We start from the raw sequence: 19,855 nt of genomic DNA, 5'->3' as shown, positions 1-19,855 counted from the left end.
GATGGTAAATCCACCTCTTAACCCCCATATGGGACATAAGTTAAGCTTGTTTGTGTGCTTTCCACCCATTCCGTGGCCTAGATATTTCATGTTACGCAACTTTCTTTTGTTCAACTTCAAGTTGACTAGCAGGCTGCAGGAAGTGGGCCAATGTCCCGGAGGCTAGTCTGGCTACTCGCGTTGACTGATCAGTAGCAACTATGTGCTGTGTTGTGTCTCCAGCTCACATTTTTAATTCAGATGTCAAACCCAATGTTGATGCCATTTAAATTGAGTTCTCTCAGCTTTTTACCTGCCAGTTGACGATCTTCCTGTTTGTACTTGAACTTTACAATCCATAAATCAATGCTAGTACAACTTGTGCCATACAATTTATTTTAATCCGTAATAAGCATTTTCTTCAAGATTCATCAATCTGCAGATTATTTTCTCGATTAATGAATTGAGTCTATACAATACAGAGTGTGTCAGAGCTCACACTGACATGTTTAGTTTACAGTCCAAATATCTGGTACTATCAGATATGACAACAAAATGTGGCAAATTCTCACATTGGAGAAGCTTGGAACGTAAAGCGAAAGCTTGAAATAGAGCCGAAACAATGAGTGGACCGTCTGATGACTTACTGTTGATCAACTCATCAAAGGTTGGGCAACCTAAGGCCCCCGATCGCACCGAGACGCGCCGCTAGAGAAGCACTCGTTGCTTTGATTCGTTTAGTTCATTGCTGATAAAAAAAAAGAGTGAATGATTTGGATGTTTTTGTGAGGATGGCAGCCTTTTAATTATATAATTACTGATAATTGGAGAAAAAGCTTTTTAAGAAGGTTGCTATATAGGATAAAACTAATGATCTGTCATAATTCAACCATAATGTTCATATGGCACAATAATGAATAATAAGAACATTTAAAACGGCGCCTCATGTCAAAAAGGTTTCAGCTCAGTTGTGAAGCTTTTGTAAAGTAGGAGTTGGCTTTAAACAGATGTCACTTTTCTGTGTGCATCAGGAGTAACAAATAGTGACCCGATGAATTCCTTCAGTAGAAGCAAGAGAACAATGAGCATGTCCTCCTCTCCCCTCACTCAATTAGCACGAGGCAGACGGTTGGGGATTTGGGCTTGTTTTGCATACGGTCGCTAATTAGATCAAATTAGGGGGTGAATTAATTACTTGTGTACAAATGTGTTAGATGATGGGATTAGAAGCCGCAGGTAGGAGAGGAGATGAGAGGGCTGAGGAAAGAAGAACTAATCTGGTTAGAGGGAAAAGAAAGGAAAGCGGCGCTGGAATCGGATCCAGCAGCACCGAGACCCGGAACACATTTCCTCCAGGGCCGGACCCTCAAGGTGTGTGTCTGTGTGTGTGGTGTGTGTGTGTGTGTGTGTGTGTGTGTGTGTGTGTGTGTGTGTGTGAGGGGCTGATTTCATAATTCATAGATTCTCTTAATTATCTTCACTTCCGGTAAAAATCTAAAACAATCTGCGGCATAATTTGTTCGAGGTTGTGATGATTTGCGTGCACTTAAATTTGGGTCGTCTTCTTCTCGCCAAACAAGGCGAAAAAGAGCTGATCTAAAATACTGAGAAATAAAAAAAATGGAATCAATCATAATGTCAAATGTGTGATTGAAAAGAGGAGTGACGTCAGGCAAAGTGAGGAACGGATGGATAGAATGTTGGCCATCAATAAAGCCAAATTTAAAAAAAGACAAAATCAAAAGATGTAAAACATAAAGGAAGAGCGAGACGAGTCTGAGTCCGGTGACGGTTGGAGCTTACCTTCATGTCTCTGTGTTTAGCCGTCACATGACACAGCTGAATACTAAACATGTGGCCTTTAAATTAGAGGCCCGGACTCTGTTTAGGCTGCTCGTCATTCTAGTTTTGGCAGCTGTAATTACAGGTTTTTTTAGTTTCGTCCCTGTCCTCCCACTCTCTGTCTCTCTTCCTCTATTCATGCCCCAATCTTTCTCATCCCCCCCCCCCCTTAAGAGTATTAAATGTGTGCCTCCAGCCTGTCCTGTCTTGTGTTGTGCGTTGAGGCCTTTACACACTGGGGGACGGGACATGTTTTTCCTTGTTGGATTTATTCAAATATCAATATACAGTATTAGTACTTTCACACAGAACGCAAAAACAAGGAACCACTTTATTTTTTTAATTTTTCTGAGCATTCGTACGGCAAATGAAGGCATCGACCAGTCAAGTTGTGCTGAACGAACACATTCAATACGTACGCTGTAGTGTACATCAACACTGAGGATCCATAATCTGAACCAAGACGGCACACTTTATTACTCCTCTCAACCTTGACATAGGCAGCGCACACCAGATCCACTCCTTCCTTCCTTCCTTACTCTTCACAATAAAAGCCCCAGATATATAAACTGTAACTGTTAACCAGGGGAACTCAAATTCACTCAGAGCATTTAGCTAAAAGGAAGCTCAATAAATTGGCTTACAGTATGAACTCTGACCTCTCAGCGGGCCTCAAGGCGTCTTGAGAGGCAGGCTCTGAATGACGGGGTGTGATGGGGGTCAGAACTCACAGGTCAGCGGGGATCCTCACATCGCTCACTTGCTCTATTCCATCCCTAGTTTCTCTCCTTCACTTCATTATTTTTTCATCATTACCCTAAGATACCATTGAGATTAAATATCTCCTTTCCAAGGGAGAACATTTCACACGTAAAAGCCATAATAACCGCCTTATAAACAATACGGCTAAATGTGAAAAGCAGCATAAGAATCTCACATGAAAAAGACAAACCACTGAATCAGCAGAGTACATTCAGTACTCGAATAGAAAAATCTAGTTTAGAACACGTATACACATTCGTTCAAAGTGTCTCTAGCTCACATCACAATGAGGTTACTTCTAATCTAATCTTTTTTTTCTTCTGTTTCCAACCACCGGTTAAGACGCACAAGCTCTTCCTGCCCGTCAGTTTACTCTCACTCGTGCGAAGCGGCGAACGCCCAAGAAAACCAACAGCAGCAGCAGCAGTTTATCAGCCGTCTGCCTAATGAAGACGGGCAGCCTGTAAGATGAGATGTTGATCTTAAGTATTACAGCAAAACCCAGACTGTAGCGACGAAGAGGAGCGTGGGCGTCAGCGTTTGACCCTAATTTAGTCAAAGTGCATTTGCTCTGCGGGACGGGCTGAGGACACGGATGTTTGGATGGAATTGGTGGTGGTGGTGGTGGTGGTGGTGGTGGTGGGGGGCGGTTCTTAGATGCATCGTGACTTTCTCTTGAACGATTATGACTCGATGCAGAAAACGCATAAATCTGAAATTTCAAACTTTTTGATCGCTGCAGGATGTTGCGTGATCGTCACTGATGTAGTTTAAGCACACCTTTCAGAAAGCGTTATCTACGTGTGAGGACTGACTGCTCATTGCCTATAACGAGGGGCTTTACATCAGTCTATATTCTACACTTGTGAATAAGGGCAGCTTGTTATGTCAAATGACCCGGAACATATTGAATTCCTCTTCGTCTCTTGGCCACTCGCGTTTCTCTGGCCTGATGTCAGTCTGATGTTTTTCTCGCTGCGACGGCACTTTTGTGTGAACATTTTGTAGCAAAATCCTTTCCACCATCTGTATCATTGTGCCATTTGAAATTTGGAATACAAGGCGTATAATATCCGACGTGTGCCATGTTTTCTCTTTTCGAGAGAAGTGTTCGAACAGTTCTTCTTTGGTAGCTGTGTTTTTCTTTGTAAGCGGACCACAGCCTCTTTGTGGAAATCCCCATCCCTCACATGTTCAGCCCTCTCCTCTTTTGTCCTCATCCTCCCTTACTGTTTACACGTTCCTCCCGTCTTTATCAGCACAGGCTGAACATATCGGTTCATTGTCATTTAGTCACCATTGTGTGGTCGAATACAGCCTTAAAGATTCACGCATGACCTCATGTGTCCAATCAAAAAAGGAATTCCAAACTTTGATTCTCAAAGACGGCCGCTTAGGGCTTTGAAGTACAAACAGCTTTGATGTTAGCGATGAGCTAGCCTGATAAAATAACCACATGTCCATCTGTTCGTGCCGGTATGAACCATGTGAAACCCAACTGAAGAAGTTTAATTCCACTAACTTACTTCCACTTTCTTGTTAACAACTGTTGCTGAAAAGGCAAAACAAAGGACTACGAGTGCCGACTGATCTTAATCCGACTGATCTGTTTGCAGCAGTCCTACTAATCATCAGCTTATCTCCGACTGCGCCACACATCTGCCCATTATCGCACCGTTTCCTATTTTCTTACTTACCGTTTTCCTTCCCCCTCGCGTCTCTTTCACAATCACCTTCTACTTTTCCGTCTTTGGTTTCAAGCTTTCTTTTCCCCAGTGTTTGTCCTCTCTGCTCTTTATCTTTTTTGCGGACTGTGCCCAGCAGTAGAGGTTAAACGGTCCTTTGTGTCGTGTGACCGACCGGTGCGCATGGGAAGGACGTGGGGTGACTGGAGGTTCATCGGACTCACGTCCAGTAGGCTAGAATAACAAATAACTTGACGAGCTAACATTGTTCACACACACACACACACACACACACACACACACACTGCACGTTGACATATTGTCACCTTACAAAGATGTGTCTCATGGCAACATTAGCATGACCAATATTCACTCTCCTTGTAGCTCCGTTTTGGTCTCCACCGAATTCTCCGGTTCTTAAGCTGTTAAATACTCGTCTTCATTCTCCAGGTCGTCATAAAGTGTGTCTGTGTGCCGTTTGGTGCTGGGCAGACAGCAGACAGCAGGTCAATCAGAGCGGTTTTTCTGTTGATGAGAGCTGTGAGAGTAAACCACACCATAGCCTTAAAACCAGAACCAGGAGCTAACAAACACTAAAAGTTAAGAGCTGGGGGGGGTTTCAGTATTCTGATAAAAAACTATCCATAATCCATTGTTAAAGTAAAAGGTGATTAGAGCAGCTTTAAGAGGACTATTATTTGCAATTTGCACAGAAAAGTAAACTAAGAATCTGGAAACTTGTAACACTACTTTACTGTGTGCCTGAGGAGTGACAAATGGACAAATTCAGTCCTAAAAAAGAAAAAGCTAAATATTTGATTCTTCATTAAACTAACTTGTAAACACTTTAGTTCCAGACATGTAACTCTCTAGTTTACAGTCTCCTTCAATACAGCATGATGTTCATTTAGTACATTACGGTCCATTTAGAGTCAAACAGACCATAAAGCAGGGGACGCTTTAGGGGCGGGGCTACCTTGTGATTGACAGGTCGCTGCCGCTACCAGAGCCGTATACGGCGTCTCTCTACGTCACTCCTCCGCATTCCAAATATGGTCACATCCCCACATCCACACATTGGCTGCAAAGAAACAACAACATAGGGACGGCCGTAATCCAACATGGTCGACAGAACTCCAGGCTTACCACAAATTTGTGAATGCCTTCACATAACGCCTGTATCCTTATAGCCATAGAATTCTCTTCAACTAGCATAATGGGTTCATCTGGTGTCAATCCTAATCCAAAGAAATGTGATTCCAGTCCATGTAAACTAAGCTCAGCATGATTTCTCTATAAACTGTTCAACAGGGAGAGCTTAGAGGCCATCATGTTCAGGTGGTTTATCTCCTCTTTTCCTGTTGGCTAGGTGTTCAGGTAATATAGGAGTAGAATCTGCTTCCGTCTTCCTTCCTTCAGGACGCTTTCTTATTTTGGTCTGGACCACAGAAAAGCCCCAGGCCCCCCAGCCTGATTTTAGTTTTGTATCTTGTCCTCTGTTTCACTGTGGTTTGCAGGTCTGATACCAGGTTTCGACCCTAGCCCCGTCTCGGTCTACTCCCCCCCCTCCTCCGTTAAATGATCAGCACTTCAAAGCTTTCCGTTGCAGCAGCGTCAGGGAGCTCCCAGGCCACAGGGATCTGCTGAGCCCAGCCTTACATTAGAGCTTATTCAATCCCAGCCACAGGTGTGCTCGCCCCGCCGCCTCCCAGAGGACGGCAGGCGCTTCAAACGCACCGAAACACAACCTTCAAAAGGCTGCGTGTCATCAGCATCAATTCCTGGACACTGAGGAATCAGCAGAGCACTCTGTCACCTGAAACTGAGAGAGAGAGAGAGAGAGAGAGAGAGAGAGAGAGAGAGAGAGAGAGAGAGAGAGAGAGAGAGAGAGAGAGAGAGAGAGAGAGAGAGAGAGAGAGAGAGAGAGAGAGAGAGAGAGAGAGAGAAAAAACACCCACTGTCATTCATACCTTCTCATTATAGCCCTGAGTCATCGAGAAAACCCCGGAGCTGAGCTCACCTACACTGACATTCTCTGTGTTTCAATTTAATAGGTTAAAGTTACCTCATCACTGTTTGTGTTATGTCATTTGTTTTCATGTGTGTGTGTGTGTGTGTGTGTGTGTGTGTGTGTGTGTGTGTGTGTGTGTACTGTACTGAGTCTGTGTGGATGTGTTTTAAGACAGACTTTGAGGCCGACAGTTAGACCTATAATTATAACTTTGACTGTCTGACACAAACTCGACCCTCACCCTCTAAGCAATATGTACGAGTTAGTGAAGTATTTAGAGAGCACGTCTTACCCTGTGCTTTTGATGACCTGTTTGCAGTTGATTGATCACGTTGGGTATTGGCGGTCTATCGTCGGTGTAGCGTTCGTTTTTAATCTAACGTTCCATGATCGTATGTCCGCTAGTCTGCAACAATGTGTTTCACTTCAATTTGAAATACAGTAAAAGTTAAAGAGAAACTTGACCCTCTGTTTCAGCCTGAACAAGCCCCCTTATCACGTATCAATGCATCGCCAACACTCCCAATCCCCTCACAGGTCTGTCAGATCATTTCACATTGGAGACATTTTAATGCCAAGATTAATAAATCACCGTTAGTCACCCAGATATCATAGAACCGTTGTTACATATGTGTCTATTCCAGCCGCTCACATGTCTCATCCATCCCAATCATCTCCATCCATCCATCCATCCCTCCCTCCTAATCCATTCAACCCATTCCATTCCCATCTGTCTGAGCCCTGAGGCGTTCCCTGGCCAGACATGATATATAATCCCTCCAGTGTTTTCTGGGTCCACTCACCAGTTGGACATGCCCGAAAACCTCCAAACAGAGGCGTCCTGATCAGCTGCCCAAACCACCTCAGCCGGCCTATTTAGAGGAGAAGGAGCAGCGGCTCTACTCCGAGCTCCCTCCGGATGTCTGAGCTCCTCACCTCATCTCTGAGGCTGAGCCCAGCTACCCAACGGAGGACGCTCATTTCACCCGCTTGTATCTGAGCTCTGATTCTTTCGGTCTCTACCCAAAGCTCGTGAACATCGGTCGGTACGTAGATGGACTGGTGAACGGAGAGCTTTGCCTTCCGGCTTAGCTCAAGGGTCTGGTGCCACTGCTGACGACGAGCTGAATCGCCTCTCCACTTGCCTCCAATTCTATTTCCAATCTCTGTTTTGTATCTGGCTGAATGTGAAAGCAGTGACGGTGATATCAACTAGCTAACTTCTCTTTACTTCACGCTGCTAATGGTTCATTGCTGTATTTATTCGTCAGGGCTGTGGGGAGGATTGTTCCGCTGCTTCGTAATTTGGGGTCCCACTGTCACATGGTCATAGATTTTGGGCATCTAGAGGACAGAATTATTGTATGTTCTCTGAAAAGGCAAATGACGTACGTTGCAATGAATACTACCGACTGGGACCAGGATCAGTTGGTACGATGATAAAGTGACTGCACATGTAATTCACTAACTAATGGGTGTATTTAATGTTAAGTTACTTCTTCAATAAACAAGTCTACAGTCAGGCTAGCAGCTCTGCCTTCACCAGAGATGTTGAGGTTCATCCTCTGCGGACCATGAATGTATGTTTGAATTTCATGACACCTGATGTGACGTTGTTTTGTCTGGCTTTGCCAACGTGTGTGTGTGTGTGTGTGTGTGTGTGTGTGTGTGTGTGTGTGTGTGTGTGTGTGTGTGTGTGTGTGTGTGTGTGTGTGTGTGTGTGTGTGTGTGTGTGTGTGTGTGTGGTTCACGTCATGTGACAGAACAAGCTCCTGTTTGTTTGGAAGTGACAGTTAAATTAAAGCTGAACAGGATCCAAGATGAATTCGTTTGGAGCAGTCGCTTTGATCCCGAGCCAGTTTCTGTTGAACTATAATGACTTTAGACGACTTGTGTCGTTAAATTCAAACTGTGACATTTTTAAGTCAGGGCGACTGTTTTAAAAGCCTTTAAACTCTAAAATAGAGAAGCTAGGAGCGGTGGATTTAGCTCTCATACTTGCAAAAATAGTTTCAATTCAAGGAAGTGTTTAATCCTAAAGAATGTAAAATACTTTGGCCCAGAGGAATGGTAAAAGACTGACAGATTTTGAAAACATCACACACTTTATTTTGTCATTTTTGTCCTTTATCTGTGCAGCCTCAGCGGGCCGAAAGCCACATTCTCACTAGACTTCAATCTGTGGCTGTCATTCAAGCCTGTTTCCTACTGTGAGTCCATTCCACACCAGAACCCGTCACCTGATTCTCTGTAGAGGGAATGTTTGGTAAAGAACCCCCTCATCCCACAACTTCCCGATGTCGGATTAGGCGGCGCGTGTCCGGACATTTCTGAAACCGACAATCCAACATTCAAAGCAACTTTACGACATTAATTGGCCACCTGTGGATAAAAAAAAGAGCCGTGGCTGCTCTCCTCTCCTCCGTCTGTCGACACAGGATGCGTTCAGTCACAGTGTTCAGTGTCGGTCTCCGGGGTTTTGGCAGCACTCGGAGCCAAACAAACAAACAAACATTGCGCGTGCAAACCAGAAGAAAATGGACTCAAAGTATGAAAATTTGCCTCTCGTGCAAATGCAACCGGTTAAGTGGAATTGAGTTACGTAAGACGTGTGTGAGATGGATGTGAAGTATTGTGTATAGTGTGCAGTGTTTCCTTTTTAAAGAGCATCTACCTGTGAGAATGGAAACCGGCTGCTGGGTGGCAGCTTCAGAGGGAGACGCAGAAGCGGCACGGGGCTGAACCCCAGCGATAAATCACACCGTCATTCAGACCTTTTCATTACGAGCCTCGAGTCATACAGAAACCGTGCAGGTGAGCTCACCGCTGTTTATGCATCGGTTGGCCGTTTGTGGGCCGCTATTTTGGCTCTGGGAAAAACATTTCTATAAGTCATATGTGATTATATCGTCTGGCTTTGTAGCCGATCATCCGAGGGAAGCGTGACGTTTTCAAAAGAGGTTTAAATTTGGAAGTGAAGAGGCATATTGTCGGATCGACAATCCCTGACTAATTCCCCTCTTAATTTACCTGAAAACAGCCATGTGTTCCTCCTCAGTCTCTGGGTGGCTAACGGGAGACACGCTGTGACACGTCAGGCCGTTTTGAAGTCGGCTGTGGAAGGGAACCTCTCCTTAACCGACGTCTGACAGTGATTGAGATAGATCGGAGGGAGGGAGGGAGGGAGGGAGGGAGAGAGAGAGAGGACATGAGGCAGAGAGCCACGGGCTATCGGAGGGGGGGGGGGGGGGGGGAGGGTGTGTCTGGGAAATGGAGTTGTTTTAACATCAAAGATAACACTACTCGGGACTCTGCGAAGACCTCGCATTAGGCCCGGGAGACACCGCACATTACCGTCGCCTCTTCCTGTTTGGCAGAAGCCATGTCCTTGAAGCTTGTGTTAAAACGCCGATACGCGCCGCAAACAAATTAGGAGTCACCTCCCACAGGACGCAAACCCGCACGCCGACTTGCATTTGCTGGGCCCAGAAAACATAAAAAAGGACCGAAGTCATTGACCCTACTGTGGTGAACTCTGGTCCACTGACGCACCCCCTTGGGAACTAACTGAAGAAAATGAATCAAATTGACTTGTTCTAACATTAAGTCGTTAAGGCTAACATGTTAACAAAGGGGACTCCAGACTTTCACCGGTGGTACAGAACCTTGATTTTGTGTTGATTTTAGCGGTGTTGTTTCAGCGCGCAGTGTTTTCAGTGCGTTATGCTAGTAGCGGTTAATGTAGCCTGATGTATTGAATACGGTGCTCTCTTTCTCAGAACCGTGTCAAAACCCGAAGGCCACACTACCAACCCAAGTCAGTGGAGGTAGTGAAGAAGAAAACGCACCGACACCTGCAGGAGGAGAGAAGACCGCTGAGACGGGTGAGTGTGTGCTGTGCCGCTGCGTCTCAATCATTTGTCTCATTCTGGGTTCTTGGGGGGGGTTTGCTCGGATGACCTTAGTCCATGCAACAGGTCTAGACCTCCCACATCCATATATCTTAGCCTGACTGCTGAATGGTGCCGGCTAATACAGGAAGATAAGAAGTCAGTGGTACTGAATCACTCTCAAGACAGAGGTTTCAACATGGAGCACGTTTGAATGGTTGACAAGTACGAGCCTGCAGAATAGAGCGTTAAGTCACAATCGTTACCAGACGAGCCTCGGTAATATTTGAACTGCATAGCTTCTCATTGGCTAACTGAAAGACTGCAAAGCCTAAAACAATACGTTAACCCGAGGCCCCATTGTACAACAAGCACACGCTTCAAGTTTTGCTACCGCAGTTAATCGCCCCTCACCAAACATACTGTAAACCTTCTGTCTGCAAAACTGCTCTGCTCTCTATTGGCAAGTTGTTAAATAAAGCTCTGTTAGGTCTTTTGAACTAGTTTTTAACCATCTTTAGGTCACTCAGGTAAGTCAGATTACTATTTGTACAGTGCATTTTGATTTGGCCGTAGTTGCTGTTGTGGTTCCTGTTTTTCAGACTTTTGTTCATGATGTAGTTAATAAACATTAGATGCTGTTTTGCACTTATTAAAATATGGAGTTTAGTGCATTTTATTAAAGGCCCATCTAGGGAGAGATATTGCACATTAGCTTAGGTTATAATGTCTGTGGTACGTTGTTGGGCATGGGTTCATTCTATATCGTCGACCCGATACGAACAAACATTAAACGGCACTGATTCTGTCTGTGAAAAGGGAAAAGTTATGCTTTTAGAAAGAGAAAACACGAGGCAAATCTAATCTAACGAGCTTGTGTAAATTCAGCAAACGGAGTACAGTGAGCGCTCCGCTCGTCCACAGGGGAATGTGGCTCCAGGGCTCTACTGAGCAAATACATAAGGAACAAAAAGAGCAAATGCATCACATTTTGAAATGGCTTTGTGCACTGAAGCTCCGGGAGTTAGCAGGAATCGTATTAATGCTCCGTCAGTGTTGGAGTTTGAGTGTCGCTGTGGTGTAACCAGGTCTTCTTTTCAACACAGTGAGCCTCTGATATCATGCTCTCTCCTTGTGTTGTGAAACATGAGAAGCCGCTCCCGTGTCTGTTCGGCGAGTGTTGCTTGCACACAAACACGGACGGCACATTGTATAAGCGGGTCTTTGTGTTCACAGCTTGCCTAAGCAGCCCGATTCTGCCCCCTGAGTAAGCATGGTGAGCCGCTGATAACATTAATTTGTGCGCAACAAGGACACATTCACACAAACACACACACAAAGGCGATTCAGCGGGGGGGGGGGGGGGGGGGGGTTTTGCCTGTCATGGAATGACAACTTATTTTGCTAACAGTATCACACTCTGTGATTTTACAACCTAGTGGTGCTTAGGCCCTGCCTGATCATAATAAGATGGGCGACTTTATGGGGCCTGTTACGCCAGGAGAACGTCTTTTATAATTTCTGTTTTGTTTTTTTTCCCCACAGAATCTGTTGCCGGGGCTAAAAGTGTGCTGACCCGCGTGATGCGCCTGGCCCAGCGCTACCTGCTGGACCCGATGGGTAGGCAGAGGGCCGAGGCGAAGGGTTCTCAAACACAGGCCACGCCCAGACAACGCGGTCCTGCACCTGGACGAGTCTTCCGGAGTCGGACCTCGTCTTCACTGACGCAAGCTCAGGTAAAGCTCTGTTAGAAGCGTGATGATCAGGACCTGACTGATGATGTTGAGCTAGTTTGCGCTCACCTCTTCATTTGGTGAGTCGTGTGATTGGCACAGCTGGGTTCTGATTAACCACCATACCTTTTTGGGATCATATTCCACTCAACCCGGCGCTTGTGCTCTCCATGTCCTGTGCCTGTAACTCTCCCTCCGTCCTTGAAAGACCCGTCACTCTGTGCCAGCTGTTTTGAATGCGCCAGTACAATATAGCTCCTAATGTTGGTTCATAAGTAAACAGTGTTAATAATGCAGGAAGGCATTCGCTCAATATGCATTTTACATATTACAACTGCGTTTCTCAGTAACGTTGGTCTCTGCGGGCTGCTGTCCGGAGGCTCTCTTCCCAGACGGTATTGGGTTTTCTTTAGCCATTAAAGAAATCCGGATCCACTGAGAGCCAGCAGCAGTCTGCAAGTCTGCAACAAAGAGCCGAGTGTCTGTTTCAAACAGCGTCATTCAGATGCCAAATCCTTCTGCTCAAAGCCGACCGGGCAGCAGGGCTCACTGAGTTGGCGTCTGATTTATAACACTTTAGAACTTTAGACACACCAGAGCTTATCTCTGTTCTTACTCGGTTGAGTTTTGGATCATATTTGGTGAAAAGGTTTTTTGTTCCTTCTGCCAGTACAGTAGCAGCTTCCTCTGAAGGTTGAGGTCAATCAGGGATATGTTGGATAGATTTGTTATAATTTTAGTATGTATATATACATACAGTTGTGGTCAAAAGTTTACATACACTTGTAAAGAACATAATGTCATGGCTCTGGACTGTCAGTGTTAACGACTTGGCGAAGTTCTCGCTAGATTTAGCATCTTTTGTTGGTAGCTACGCTAGCTACGTCCATTGAAAAAAGAAGCGTTGGCGACACTGGGCTGGAGTTTTTAGTTTGGATACTTTCAGAATCCAGCTAACTGTTGCCGACCCCATGCTTGAACAAGACTAAGAGTCTACAGCTCCGAGGCTGTACTTAGGTGACGGCAGTGCTCTGAGCTAAATGCTAACGCTAGCATGCTATGATGACGATGCTAGCCTGTTATCCATCTTAGTTTGGCATTTGCTAATCAGCACTTAACACAAAGTACAGCTAAGGCTGACAGGGACGTCGTTAGTTATTTTTTAAGGTATTTGGTCCAAAAAAGTATTGGAGAAGATACATTTTTAACCTGAGAAAGAAAGAAAGAGATTCCTATCGCGAGAAAAATGCCCCGGGCAAAGCTTACAATCACTTTTAATAACCAATGTGACGTAACAGATGGCAAGGAGCTGCATTCCCCCAATGATCGGCGGAAGAAAACTATTTTCTTTATTTATTCTATCTTGTAGTAGATGGCGTTTTCACTTTAATTTGACATTCTACGCTTATCTTTCCTTAGCTTCTATCTCTTATTTTATCCCTCTTCTGCTTGCTTTAAACTTAATGTATGTATGTATGTATGTATGTATGTACAGTTGTGGTCAAAAGTTTACATACACTTGTAAAGAACATAATGTCATGGCTCTCTTGAGTTTCCAGTTATTTCTACAACTCTGATTTTTCTCTGATAGAGTGATTGGAACAGATACTTCTTTGTCACAAAAAACATTCATTAAGTTTGGTTCTTTCATGACTTTATTATGGGTTAACAGAAAAAGTGACAAAATCTGCTGGGTCAAAAATATACATACAGCAGTGCTAATATTTGGTTACATGTCCCTTGGCCATTTTCACTTCAATTAGGCGCTTTTGGTAGCCATCCACAAGCTTCTGGCAAGCTTCTCGTTGAATCTTTGACCACTCCTCTTGACAGAATTGGTGCAGTTCAGTTAAATTTGATGGCTTTCTGACATGGACTTGTTTCTTCAGCATTGTCCACATGTTCTCAATGGGATTTAAGTCAGGACTTTGGGAAGGCCATTCTAAAACCCTAATTCTAGCCTGATTTAGCCATTCCATTACCACTTTTGATGTGCGTTTGGGGTCATTGTCCTGTTGGAACACCCAACTGCGCCCAAGACCCAACCTTCGGGCTGATGATTTTAGGTTATCTTGAAGAATTTGAAGGTAATCCTCCTTCTTCATTATCCCATTTACTCTCTGTAAAGCACCAGTTCCATTGGCAGCAAAACAGCCCCACAGCATAATACTACCACCACCGTGCTTGACGGTAGGCATGGTGTTCTTGGGGTTAAAGGCCTCACCTTTTCTCCTCCAAACATATTGCTGGGCATTGTGGCCAAACAGCTCGATTTTTGTTTCGTCTGACCACAGAACTTTCCTCCAGAAGGTCTTATCTTTGTCCATGTGATCAGCAGCAAACTTCAGTCGAGCCTTAAGGTGCCGCTTTTGGAGCGAGGGCTTCCTTCTTGCACGGCAGCCTCTCAGTCCATGGAGATGCAAAACACGCTTGACTGTGGACACTGACACCTGTGTTCCAGCAGCTTCTAATTCTTGGCAGATCTGCTTTTTAGTGGTTCTCGGTTGACTCTTCACCCTCCTGACCAATTTTCTCTCAGCAGCAGGTGATAGCTTGCGTTTTCTTCCTGATCGTGGCAGTGACAAAACAGTGCCATGCACTTTACACTTACAAACAATTGTTTGCACTGTTGCTCTTGGGACCTGCAGCTGCTTTGAAATGGCTCCAAGTGACTTTCCTGACTTGTTCAAGTCAATGATTTGCTTTTTCAGATCCATGCTGAGCTCCTTTGACTTTCCCATTGTAGCGTTTGTGGGCGTTTGTATCCAATGAGCACTATTTAAATGGCCTCAGAGAAGTCACCAGCTGTAGTCACTCATAATCACTCACAAGAAGTTAAGAGGCCATGCTATGAAGCTCATTTCATTGACACAACTTTCTAAGTCACCAAAATTGCCAATTCATGTTGCTGTATGTATATTTTTGACCCAGCAGATTTTGTCACTTTTTCTGTTAACCCATAATAAAGTCATGAAAGAACCAAACTTCATGAATGTTTTTTGTGACAAAGAAGTATCTGTTCCAATCACTCTATCAGAGAAAAATCAGAGTTGTAGAAATAACTGGAAACTCAAGAGAGCCATGACATTATGTTCTTTACAAGTGTATGTAAACTTTTGACCACAACTGTACATACATACATACATACATACATTAAGTTTAAAGCAAGCAGAAGAGGGATAAAATAAGAGATAGAAGCTAAGGAAAGATAAGCGTAGAATGTCAAATTAAAGTGAAAACGCCATCTACTACAAGATAGAATAAATAAAGAAAATAGTTTTCTTCCACCGATCATTGGGGGAATGCAGCTCCTTGCCATCTGTTACGTCACATTGGTTATTAAAAGTGATTGTAAGCTTTGCCCGGGGCATTTTTCTCGCGATAGGAATCTCTTTCTTTCTTTCTCAGGTTAAAAATGTATCTTCTCCAATACTTTTTTGGACCAAATACCTTAAAAAATAACTAACGACGTCCCTGTCAGCCTTAGCTGTACTTTGTGTTAAGTGCTGATTAGCAAATGCCAAACTAAGATGGATAACAGGCTAGCATCGTCATCATAGCATGCTAGCGTTAGCATTTAGCTCAGAGCACTGCCGTCACCTAAGTACAGCCTCGAGCTGTAGACTCTTAGTCTTGTTCAAGCATGGGGTTGGCAACAGTTAGCTGGATTCTGAAAGTATCCAAACTAAAAACTCCAGCCCAGTGTCGCCAACGCTTCTTTTTTCAATGGACGTAGCTAGCGTAGCTACCAACAAAAGATGCTAAATCTAGCGAGAACTTCGCCAAGTCGTTAACACTGACAGTCCATCCCTTCCGGCCTCCCTCTGAAGCCACTCCCCCATTTATAAACAACCAACATGGCTATCGTTAGCACTTAGCTGTTAAGCTAGCAGCTTGTGGAAGACTCTGGTAAGGAAAATGATTTATAAAATACATTACCCACCCTAGCTTTAAATTATTATTTTCATGTATAAATGTCTAAATATCATTTTCTAGGAACAGGCAACAGATAAAGAAGTACAGTAGGATATGTACTGTAAATAGGACTGAAAGTCAAGGTATAGCCAGCACACACACACACACACACACACACACACACACACACACACACACACACATTGGGCTAAGTCCAAAAACTGATTTAAACGCATCCTTTCAGCAGCACCTTGTTAGTGCTGGTTAACCACACAGACTGGAGGGTGGGGACTGTGGCTCAGGAGCAAGACCAGACATTCCTCTTCACTATGACGGATCTATAGCCGCTTCACTCTGACTCATAGACTGCATATAAGAAATATACGTGGTCATCGTGACATAACCCATTGCTTTGTGGACTGCTGTTTTGAAGCCTCGAGTTTGGCGATTTGGCCGTCGCCATCTTGGCTTTTTAGCAACCAATGAACGAAGTTCAGGAGGAGTGACGTAGAGACGCCGTATTCGGCTCTGGTAGCGGTAGCGACATGTCAATCACAAGGTAGCCCCGCCCTAAACTCATGTTTACAATATTTACTGAGGTAATAAATCAAGTGAGAAGTAGGGCAATTTTCTCATAGACTTCTATACAACCAGAGGAGTCACCCCCTGATGGACACTAGAGAGAATGCAGCTTTAAGACACTTTCACACCGGAAGCTGCCGTCCTGCTCTGACTCCAGCCCCTCTTTGTTTCCTCTTTCAGATCAGATCTCGGAGGCGGAGCCAGCAGAGAGGCGTGGCTCAGCAGCCGGTGGTGCAGGGGAGCGGCGACGTCACAGTGACAGATACGGCCGGGAGAAGCGACGGGTGAGGACGGAGGTTAAACACGGCAAACAAAAGACATGCACTCATGCTCGTCAGCTCTTTACCTTTCACTGACCTGTCAATGTAAATTCTAGCATGTTGCTGCTGGTAGTCTATTTTTCACCCCGGTCTGCAACACCTGTACAATACAGTGAGCTACTGAAGCTCATGATGTCATTCATTTACTCTGTGTGGCAACATCATACATACCTCAGTTATACTCTCTGTCTTTCTGTACCATTGCCCAATTTCACATCTTAGGGTCCTATTTTTCGTGGCGGCACAACAACCAGCTCTCTGACCGTTTGGTACTTCCCTGAGCTCTGTGGTATTTCAGTGCACAGGCGGGAGCAGCTAGGAGGTTCATTCACATGAGCCAGCGTAAAGTCATTTGTTGATATTTTGGTGGAAATTGTGTCTCAGACTTCACTACTCAACTTTAGGATTTACAGAATAACGGAATAGTTCTGAGCATGTGAAGAAAGTTATTTGCTTTAACTCTTACCAGCGGGTGGATGAATGTGAACAGGCAATCAGGAGTAACATTTAACGTCGACAGTGGACAAAGCAGGAATGCTGGTAAAGCAGCGTGCATTGATCTATGAATGAATAGGATAATATCCATTGTCCACTTCACGCTGTATGAAAAGCTTCTTCTTCATGTCATTAAATCCCTGCAGCCGTCTGAAGGCAGCAGCACAGAAACGTCAGCCTGTTATTTGAGAGGTGTGGTGTCAGAGCACCGCCGTCCAAACTTAGTTTATTGTCGTTGTAAAACAGGGTTGCGCAATATAATTCAGATTTAATCTTTTATTTATTTTCTATCCTCGTCTACCACTTGGTATTGCTCGTGCGATTTAAATCACTCTCTTCTCTTTCGTCATCGTCTTTTCCTTTGTGAGTCTTTTGATTCCCAGAATGATTTCTCCATTGATATTTGCGCCTGCAGCGAGAGTCACCGGGCTGCAGACGACCCTTCATATGCACTTGATTCAGGTACAAACTGTAATGTGAGATTATTATTTAGTCCTGAGGTTTGGGTTAGTCAATCAGCGGGCTTCTTCTCAGGCTTTGTTACAGCTCGATGTGCAGAGACTTACGTTCCTCTTCATTCTGTCGGGCTTATTCAATGAACGTAGGAATTCACGCTTGTGTGCAGACAATTGAGCTTTTTCACGCATGAAACGATAAGCAGTTTAAAGCGACCTCGTTCATGTTCACGAGAAGGCATCAGCAGCAGTGGTAGAGATGAGCCACTGTTGCTGTACTGTGCTCGGGTGCGTGACGTCTGTGTGTTTTGTGGAACCCGCTTGCGTTTATTTACCATTGGAAAGTTTCTCTCTTCCACCATGTCTTCAGGTTTAGTTTCCTCCTAATAAAACCAGCTGGTCCTTCAGCAGCACTCAGAATGTCACAATAGTCCTCTAATCCTCTCATTGTAATGTTGTTGTTTATTCTCCCTCTGACAGGCACAGCGCTCTAAACAAAAGGCTGTCCCTCTCGTGTTAGTGGTGTGTGTGTGTGTGTGTGTGTGTGTGTGTGTGTGTGTGTGTGTGTGTGTGTGTGTGTGTGTGTGTGTGTGTGTGTGTGTGTGTGTGTGTGTGTGCGTGTACACGTGCATGTTTCAAGCATGCTTGTCATTCTTCGCAGGCTTAGTCTTCGTGTTTAGTGGTTTAGGTTTGTTTTACCAGGCTGCGGGTCACTCGGGGTCATCGGGTCTCCGAGAGGATTATTGTAATCGGTCGGCAAATTGGCGGTAGAGGGACAGAAGTGGACAATGCTGTCTGCCAGATGTTGAAAACATCAGTAAGTCACATTAACAAAACCAACACACACTGAGACCGGGGCAAGCTGAGTTACAGGTGAGACGCCAGAGGAAAACTTCTTACTTCTTCTACTGCAGCGCGTTTCACAGTGAAGACGTTTCAGCTAACGGCACAAGACTGTTTTAAATCAAATCTGTCACTCTTGGTTGGACTGCAGAGAAGTGGGCGGGCTCAGCTCGATACGGAGGAGGACGAGGGAGAGATGAAAGGGAAACGGTGTCAAGCAGCGCGGACAGTATATACACAAGACGTACACGAGACATAAATGAACAATTGACACAGGATTAAAAGTGGAAAAATGCTTCTTTCATTCCACTGGGACTTAAAAAAGACAGTTTTAACTTTATATTTCAGTCTTAAGCCCTTTCAGACACGGACGGCGTAATGTTACTGCCCTTATCTATCCGTTAAGAAGATTACTTTTTGTAATCATCCGACCTAAGTTTCTGTTATGCAAACGTTCCTCGCGGCTTTATGCAGCTTTGTGGAAAGAGCCGCGGTGATCGCACAATATTTAGCCCCCGGTGCTCTAAGAGGAAGTAATAACATAGAGGAGGAGGAAGAGCGTGTTCTCGCCTCTCTCAGACCGCATCGCGCCTCCATTTCTAAATATTGAAGCCTTTATTAAAGACCAGCGACCTCCACCATTGAGTGACTCTCATAAATATCCAGCTTGTAGTAGACTTAAATAGATATTTAAAACATTTGTTGTCGTCGTATCAACTGAATCATCTGCCGCTCCAGACGTCCGATGAACAGATCCACCGGTGAGGACGTGGATGGTATTGTAGGGGTCAAAGTTCAGGACTCGCTGCCCTCACTGAGCCTTAAGGGTCACACTGCTTGAATACCACGGTCACTTGACACTGTACCACGAGCGTGTGACATGTCTCCCGCTGCACCGCATCGTCCGAGCAGCTCGGCCATCTCTACGCCTTTGTCTTTGTTGGAATTGTTGTCAGACGTGTTGAATTTGAGAGGAAACCGGTAGACGCAACGCGATGCGGGCCGCAGGAGGGGGGGGGCTCAAACAATAGAAGGAATGCTCTGTGACTCTCAGAATCTCCCCTGCTGTCCTGCACATGTAGCCTTTACACCGCTACACTACATCTACACTACACTACATCACACTACACTACACTACATCTACACTACACCACTACACTACATCTACACTACATCTACATCTACACTACATCTACATCTACACTACATCTACACCACTACACTACATCTACACTACACTACATCACACTACACTACATCTACACTACACCTCTACACTACACTACATCTACACTACACTACATCACACTACACTACATCTACACTACACCTCTACACTACAC

At 44.7% G+C, this 19,855-nt stretch overlaps 1 protein-coding gene across 1 annotated transcript in view; it reads left to right on the top strand.

Annotated features, from left to right (window-relative positions):
- The window catches only part of si:ch211-266k8.4 (carabin), a 54,207-nt gene that overhangs the window by 18,652 nt on the left and 15,700 nt on the right, over nucleotides 1-19,855 (top strand). The window contains exons 11-13 of the mRNA XM_068723439.1: nucleotides 10,059-10,163; nucleotides 11,715-11,905; nucleotides 16,580-16,683. Of these exons, the coding sequence (XP_068579540.1) occupies nucleotides 10,059-10,163; nucleotides 11,715-11,905; nucleotides 16,580-16,683 (400 nt within the window). The remainder of the gene's footprint in view (nucleotides 1-10,058; nucleotides 10,164-11,714; nucleotides 11,906-16,579; nucleotides 16,684-19,855) is intronic.

This window comes from Cebidichthys violaceus, unplaced genomic scaffold (genome assembly GCF_023349555.1).
Source record: "Cebidichthys violaceus isolate CVI_PGR_0920_01 unplaced genomic scaffold, fCebVio1.0.p SCAF_3, whole genome shotgun sequence".
Lineage (NCBI taxonomy): Eukaryota > Metazoa > Chordata > Actinopteri > Perciformes > Stichaeidae > Cebidichthys > Cebidichthys violaceus.
This window is presented reverse-complemented; position numbering and strand designations above follow the sequence as displayed.